General features: G+C 33.3%; 2 protein-coding genes across 2 annotated transcripts; one reads left to right on the top strand and one right to left on the bottom strand.

The window, feature by feature from the left end:
• LOC107630133 (probable histone H2A.1) lies at positions 3,965-5,228 on the top strand. The gene is made up of 2 exons (XM_016333188.2): positions 3,965-4,258; positions 4,755-5,228. Exons 1-2 carry the CDS (start codon positions 4,070-4,072, stop codon positions 4,968-4,970), a joined length of 405 nt encoding a protein of 134 aa, XP_016188674.1. The 5' UTR covers positions 3,965-4,069; the 3' UTR covers positions 4,971-5,228.
• Positions 6,225-7,188, bottom strand: LOC107632841 (probable CCR4-associated factor 1 homolog 11). The gene is made up of 2 exons (XM_021117236.1): positions 6,756-7,188; positions 6,225-6,655 (listed from the first exon to the last, which is right to left on the bottom strand). Exons 1-2 carry the CDS (start codon positions 7,186-7,188, stop codon positions 6,225-6,227), a joined length of 864 nt encoding a protein of 287 aa, XP_020972895.1.

Here is an 8,174-nt window from a genome sequence, read left to right as displayed (position 1 = left end):
AAATAAATAATTTAAAATAAGGATTAATTTTTCTAACAAAATAAAAATTTAAAGAATAATTTAATAATCAAAATTTATTGAAAACTAAAATATTTAAAAAAGAAATTCTTAAACATTGATGTGGATAATTCTCGTGAATTAATTAACACTACTTTTTTTATGACTAGGAATAGTAATTTTATTCAGATAATCTTAAATTCAAAATTAAACTACTACAGTCAACTAATATTAGACTATGGCCATAAAAATGAACAATGTTGCATTATCAATTAGAAGTAGATTTAAATTCTTATTTCAATTCATATACTAATCAAAATTTAGCCCTGATCGAATAGAATTTTAGATTAGACCAATCCTCTTCGTTTGTGACTCGAAAAAACAAAATCCACTAACAAGGGACAGACCTAGATTAGAGAGAGAGAGGACACTTGCCTCCTAAGTAATGAAAAATTAATAATAATTATATAAAGGAACAGACTTAGATTAGAGAGAGAGAGAACAGTATCAAAATTAAAAATAAAAAATAATAAATAATGATAATGTTCTTTTTAAAATAGTCAATTAATTAATTACTAAATTGATAGATTGATGCTTAGTTTTTTAAATATAAATAAAATTTTTATTTTTATCTTAAAAAATTAGTTGAGATAAAATAATATTGTTTATATATTAAATAATAAAAAATAATAAAAATTTGATTTTTAGTTATTTAACATTAATTATTTTTAATTATAAAATCTCAATTTTTTTAGAGACTTAAGGGTTTAACTTTTAAGATAAATAATATAATTTTAAAAAAAATGGCTGATATTGATTGAAATTAGTTGAAAAAAATTAACTTTTTAATTGAATTTTGTACAAGATGTCTCTGGTACGGGTTGAGAGATGGATCGAGAACTTGCGGGTTGAAGCAGATGCCGGATTATTTGACTGGAGCAAGGGGGTGGTACCTGCAAAGACACTCCGACGCTCAAGTCATAATGGATCTAAGAGGTAGAAGGTGTGAGGAATGAATGAATACCTGGAGAGAGTTGGATCCTCTATTTATAGGTGATGGTGAATATCTTATCTTATCTTATTTGGCTAAGATAAGGGAGACGTTTGAAGGCTTTTTTACCTAAATACGCATGGAAAAATGATTTATTCCCTAAATGCGCATGGTTTAAAATTCTGCTCAAAATACGCATACCCATTTCACTTCTGTCGACCACAAAATGGTTTCTTACTCCATTTCACAAGAAGCGCCCACGAAATGGGCCTGCTGCGTGTCAGAGAGCAACTCAAGCCCGCCTTCCACAAAATGAAACATATCACAGGGGGCATCCACAAAATAGAGGAGTGAGATATTAGAACTGAATATGAATCAAAACAAACAGATAATAGACATCAAACTTGGAAGAACAATGGAATATATATATATATATATATACACAAGGAGTTAATGCATATGATTAATGTGTTAGATGCACGAACAAGTGCCCAAACTATTTTCACATTTTCATATAAGAATATAAAATACCCAATTCCCTAACCAAGTATTCCCTAACCCAATTTTTCCACACTTAATTCATGTACACTCTCACTAAAAAAGTTATATTAACAAAAAATAATAAAAATATCATAAAAATTAATAAAATACTTGAAAAATTAGAGCACTATAAAAAAAATCAACAACATTTGTCATATAAAAAGATGCATTTGCATCTTCATATTTCAAAAGTTGTATTTGCATAAAATTAGAATCCAAACATTTTATTTACGTAAATTGCTCTATTATTTTATAGTAACAAACACTACAAATTAAGATGACTATAATTACAGAAATTTTGATATTACTTGAAAAATATAATTAAAATTAAGATGACTTTTTATTACTGCTTTAACTGATAAATGGCTAAAATACTAGCAAATAATTTTTTTCTCTTCTATATATTGAAGTGCCTTCTAAAAATAATTAAACTCGCTTATTATAAGAACATAGTATATAAAAGCATTTCGTTGTTAGCTCAGCTAATGTCCACCAATTCGTTTGTGCCAGGGACGGCTTGGCCATTTCGTGGATGCCCCTGTGATATGTTCCATTTCGTGGAAGGTGGGCTTGAGTTGTTTTCTGACATACACCAGGTCCATTTCGTGGGTGCTTCTTGTGAAATGGAGTTAGAATCCATTTCGTGGTCGGCAGAGATGAAATGGATGTGCGTATTTTGAGCACAATTTCAAACCATGCGTATTTAGGGAATAAATCATTTTTTCATGCGTATTTAGATAAAAAAGCCGACGTTTGAATTCGAAAGTTGGTTAGGAGCTCTAGTGGGTCGGTTTCGGGCCTTCTGAAAGGGCGAAGCGGGTCGGACCCGGGTAATCGGGTTCGGGGACCGTTCCGGGTATAGGATCCGTGGGCCGAATCCGTAACAAAGGTGTATTTTTGCCAAAGTATTAATCCCATATAGGACTGACAATGAGTAGATTAAACAAGGGTTTGGACTCTATCTTAATTCTATCTGCAGGTTGAAAACTTTTTAAAAATTTTACTCTATTTTACTTGTGGATCGAGAATCTCTCAACTCCAACTCTACTCGCACCCTAAAGTTCTAAACCCTATTTTATCCTGCCAACAAAAAAATTAAATTTTTTCAAGCAAATATAAATTTCAATCATTCCAAATCTTATACATATTAATAAAATAAAAAATAAAAAATAAAGTTTAAATTAAAATTAATAATAATAAAATCTTAAAAAAATCCAACATAAAATTTCAAATACCATAATCATCAGGTTCTTAAGAAACGACACTTAGGTCTTAAGATTTTTGAATGATATATGAATTTTATTTTTATTTTATGTTAATTTTATAAATATACAAATGGTTTAAATTACTAATTTAACTAACTAGCTTAGTGGTTACTCATTTACTCTAAGCTATTATATGAGAGAGGTTATGGATTCAACTCGTACTTCTTTTATTGGTGCAGATAAAATAAGGTAGGGTACACCCAATCATACCCACAAGCAAACCCGAACCTATCTCTACTCTATTCGCAACGGGTCAAGTAGTCAGGTCAAGTAGCCTACCTTATTCGATTAGGTCAGGTCGAATTGGTCAAATAAAAAAATAATTAAACATATTAAATTAATTATTTTTTAAAAAATAAAATAAAAATAATTAAATTGGTAACTTTTTGTTTAAATATTTAAAGTTAGACAAAGTAATTTGACTAACAAAAAAAATATTATATGTCATTTTTTTTTATTATTTGATCATAAAACTTTTTTATAATTTATTTATAATAACCGTTTTTTAATCTTAAACAAAAGCCAGATAAAAAAAATCTAATAAAAAAATAATTAACATTAAAAGATATACATTATTTGTCCAAAAAGACAACAATCTCAACGAAATTTAATAAGATAATTCACATCACATTACATTACATTATTTTTAATTAGTGAAAATAAATTTATGCTATTTTTGATACTCATCATAATGACAACTGTTTTACTTAACAAATACAGAAATAACAGAATAATATATGTCTTCCTATCTAAATTATACACGAAAAATCTATATATTTAGATAATTTTTTGAATTTATACCTTAGAATTTGCCAAAAATTAATCTGTCCATATAATAAATCAAAGTCACATTTCATTAATTGAATGAACATCCATATCTGTATCATATTAATTTTAAAATTTTTAGGATTGATTTGAGTGATTATTTTATATTTTTTTAAAAAAAATTTCAAACTTTCACCTTCTAAGAAAAAAATTTAAAAGTTTGGCGGCATTTTCGTCAATTCAGTCACTGCCCAAAACGAACGTAAGTCATAAGTCATAACACGGATCTATGATTCCAACCCTATCCCGACCGTCCACGTTGCACCCATCTGACAGTGAAAAAGCACGATCCGCGTCGTTCAATTTGATTGGCCACAAGTTCAGTCGCACACAACATGCTATATATAAATGTTGCAACCGCCTGAGCCTTCATTCATCCATTAATATTCTCTCGCTAACCGCTCAAAGGATCACTCTCTCTCCGTTAAACCGAAGCATTAAACATTCGTCAATGGCGGGTCGAGGCAAAACATTAGGATCTGGCAACGCCAAGAAGGCCACCTCTCGGAGCAGCAAGGCCGGTCTTCAATTCCCCGTTGGTCGTATTGCCCGTTTCCTGAAGGCTGGAAAATACGCCGAACGGGTCGGTGCCGGCGCCCCCGTTTACCTCGCCGCCGTCCTTGAATACCTAGCCGCCGAGGTAATTTTGCCTTTGCTTGGTTTCAATTATTCCTTAATCTCTTTGCTTTCCTTTTTGTTAATTTCTAGGGTTTTGAGATTTCTCGAAATTTCCAGTATATTGGATTTCCGTTGATATGAATTTAAGAATTGTAGATTTTTATCCTTTCAATTCTTCCTGATCGGGTTTTTCCTTTTATTTAATGTGTTTGCATCTTCGATGTTGAATCTAGGGTTTCATGATTCAATGTTAATATTCTAATTGGGGGTTAAGACATTTTCTTCTCTGCAATGTTTAACGTGTAGGATATTTTTTAGTTGTCAATTTTTTGGGCTAAAATAACGTCCTTTTTTTATTTATAAATTATAAACAATGTTGTATAGTTACAGATTTAGGCTTAATGTTAAATATTAAGTTTACTTTTAAATTAGGCTTAATGTTTCTGATTTAGGACTGAGCTCGAATTTTATGTATATTTGTGTTTCTGAAGTTGTTAATATTATTATGGCATTTTCAGGTTCTTGAGTTAGCTGGGAACGCTGCGAGAGATAACAAGAAGACCAGAATTGTGCCACGTCACATTCAATTGGCGGTTAGAAATGACGAAGAGTTAAGCAAGCTTCTTGGAGATGTAACAATTGCCAACGGTGGTGTGATGCCCAACATTCACAACCTCTTGCTTCCTAAGAAGACCGGAACCTCGTCCAAGGCTGCTGGCGATGATGATTCTTAGAAACATTTTTGTTGCATTGTGTTATTGCTTAAAAGATTAAGTTCTATGTTCCACTTATTTTTACTTTAAAATAGGATTTTAAGGCATATTCCTGGTGGTGGTTTCATTAGTTGTAGCATGTAGTTAGATTTTTGGTAGGTATGTGAATATTTATCATCTCTCACATGTTTCAATTTGATAATAGATTGTTGAAAATTTTAAATTCTTATGTGGCAGTCTTAAACTTTACCATAAATATTGTCACTTGTTACTTACGAACCACTATCTAGTGTTAGCTTCATCCTTGAAGTTGCAGTGAAATAACCACTATCGATTTCACATCTTGGAGTGTGCTTACACTATCGTATGTAAGGTTTATCTGGGAGCCATTGTGGTTGTGATGTTTATTTATTGCTTTTTTTTTTTTTTTTTGTCAAAGAACAAGAATTGGACAAAGCTCAGCTCAGGACATGCTCCAAGCGCCTTTCTTTGAAATGAGCTTCCTATCTTTGACTTAGGACCTAACCACCAAATTGATGTCTTATTTTGTGGCGAAAGCAGTCTTGTTTTGCACAAAGAGGAACACGTGTGTGGAATATATTTCAGGGTTACACCAGTGTCTTTAAATAGTGGTTTGTTGATTCTCGAGAATATGCAACTATTTAGGTTTTTATGCTTAGTGAGCAAGATTGTTATAGGCTGCAATTTTTCAATGATCAAGACAGGCCAATTTCTGATTTGGGAGTAAGTGCGTCGGACCCTGGAGGATGCTTTATGACTGGGAGCTCTCTTATGTGTTGTTGAGCTATGTCATTCAGTTAAGGAGTATGGATTAACATTGACAACTCCCTCATTTGTTATTGAAAATGGCAGTAACTATTGGGTTCTTGACATTGAGGACCTGCAACTCACGTTAAAAAATAAATATGCTGTAATACTGCACTCCTTTAGTAACTCTCATAAGATGATGAAGCCAATAATAAAATCTTAACATGTTTGCTAAAAATTCAAAGGCAAATAATAATGAAAGTCTATTGAAAGCTGTTTGTAAACTTAAATATAAACTTGGTCACCGTAGAAGAGAGTCAAAGACAACCATGAAACAACCATTGAAGTGTTATAAAAGAACTTTGTCATATCCAAAAAACAACCAATTCAAGTGCTATAAACAATTGTCATAGAAAAAAAAACCAGTAGTATCAACTTTGTAATTCATAGACAAAATGTTGTTAAATGAATAATTTAATGATGATAATTTCTTTCAACTTAAGAGTATTAAGCTTTAGCAATTTCCAACCCAAAAAATACATTAACATATTTCCTAAACCCATTATCATTAGTTAAAAAATAAGTTCCTCTAATCTTGTGAAAGGTGTGGCAGGTGAGCAAGCTGTCCGATCCAACCTGATGGCACTTCCCAACAACTCGGTCCACTTGAAGTGTGTCAGCCACCTTCTCCAAACCGCCATAGAGGCCATTGCAGTACCTCATCACATGCTTCACATCATAAGCATTTCCCCCAAACAGCTCTTTTACAAGCACCAAGAACTCCTCCAAGCTTGTTGGAAGAACACCCCACGTCAGAATTTTCACCAAATATCCGATATCATAAGCACCATGGAATGTGACCCATGTCAGTGCTTTGTTGAACAGCAGCCCGGATGCTGCTGCCAACTTTGCAAAATGCACCGAAGAAACTCCAGCCACTGCATTGCATGCAAAGTCGATGCCCTGGCTGCGTAACACTGCCAGAGTCCTTTGCGTGGATGTCACGCATGAGGTTGAAGTCTCGGAAATTGAACTGACAGATGTAGTGAGTTATGTTGTTGGTTTCTAGGTCAGGGAGGTTGCCGTGCTCGTCTGACAGAGTGAGTCCAAGCTGAATGATTTTGAGTGCGTCCACATTGGCCTTCATGACTTGGTAAGTTTCTTCTGGGACAAGATTCCGGTAATTCTTGTTGCGGGGCAGGATGACTACACCGGGGAATTCAGTGTCAATGGAGACAAATCGATATTTGTCAATCAGGCTGCTTATGATTTGGAACTCAGAATCAGCGTTGGCAGCCCACACTTGCCTGATCACAACCGAACTGTTGGGACTAGGTTCTAGAAGGGGCAGCCGTTCCACAAACCTTGGCTGAGCAGCGTGATAAAATGGTGGAAAACCAATAACCATGGGTGGTGGCATCAGAAAAACTCTCGGTGGCATCACTTCTCGTTCATCATCGATCCTCGTCATTCTTGTATATATGGTCATCATGCTCTTTGTAACTTAACCCTGGAAAGCAACTCTGTTAAATTCTTAGAAACCGAAAAAAAAAGATAGAACAAAGGAATGCAAATTGTGTGCTGTGTATGGGTGAACTGGAAACCGTGCACTACCTTTTCTTTGGCAGGGTTCCTCTAAGGAATGCTTTGACGCTTGGGTAGATAGTGGTATGAGTAAGAAAAGGAGTTTCTTGCGGTGATGTGGTTTGTGTGGAAGGGTAGGAATGAGATGATTTTCAACAATGTTAGGTTTGATGAAGAAAGAATGACACTTGAATCTTGATATAGCTGTTTCCTGTTTGTGCTTCAAACTGGAACCGGGAGAGGGAGCAAAGAAGAACAGATGCAGGTGTGGCGCCACAACTGGTTGAGGAATGTTTAGAGTCCATGGGAGGAGTACTAAGTTTCTAAGTTATTCAATGATGAATTTAAGTTTTTGATTTTCTGTTCCTATGGTTTCTTTAGGTGCTGCCTTTTACAGTTCTACTAGTTCTTGTTTAGGATTTTGCTATGCGCCTGGAACGCTGTATTCATTTAAGGAAAGTGTAGCCGTGTAGGTGATCAATTAATGGTCCAGTTAACTAGAGTCAATTAGAATAACAATAGTTCCAAAAATAAAAACTAATGTAATGTACATTACACTTCAGACTGCACCAAGGTCAATTGTTTACTGTGATCAATGACAATATTAAATATTTAGATTTATTAATTGTAAATTGATTTCTTTTTAGATTTTATAGTTACTAGATTTGATTTGTTCTCATTTAATTTAACACAAATATAATTATTTGATCTATTCTATTATTAAAAACGATTGTAAAAAAAATATTTGAGTGATTATTATTCCATTTATTAAATTTAAGTTAACATAAAGATTTATTTTTACTGCAAAAAATTTGTGTATGGCTTCTCCTAATTTTTAAAGTGTATGATTTTGACGCCATCATCGCCATCATC

The sequence above is a fragment of the Arachis ipaensis genome, chromosome B03 (assembly GCF_000816755.2).
Source record: "Arachis ipaensis cultivar K30076 chromosome B03, Araip1.1, whole genome shotgun sequence".
Taxonomy (NCBI): domain Eukaryota; kingdom Viridiplantae; phylum Streptophyta; class Magnoliopsida; order Fabales; family Fabaceae; genus Arachis; species Arachis ipaensis.
The sequence above is the reverse complement of the archived record's forward strand: the minus strand, read 5'-3'. Positions and strand labels throughout refer to the sequence as shown.

Coding starts and splice junctions, on each gene's coding strand:
- LOC107632841 (XM_021117236.1), bottom strand. CDS start 7,188: ATGACGAGGATCGATGATGAACGAGAAGTGATGCCACCGAGAGTTTTT. Junction 6,656..6,755: donor CAACATAACTCACTACATCT/GTCAGTTCAATT, acceptor CATGCAATGCAG/TGGCTGGAGTTTCTTCGGTG.
- LOC107630133 (XM_016333188.2), top strand. CDS start 4,070: ATGGCGGGTCGAGGCAAAACATTAGGATCTGGCAACGCCAAGAAGGCC. Junction 4,259..4,754: donor TTGAATACCTAGCCGCCGAG/GTAATTTTGCCT, acceptor TGGCATTTTCAG/GTTCTTGAGTTAGCTGGGAA.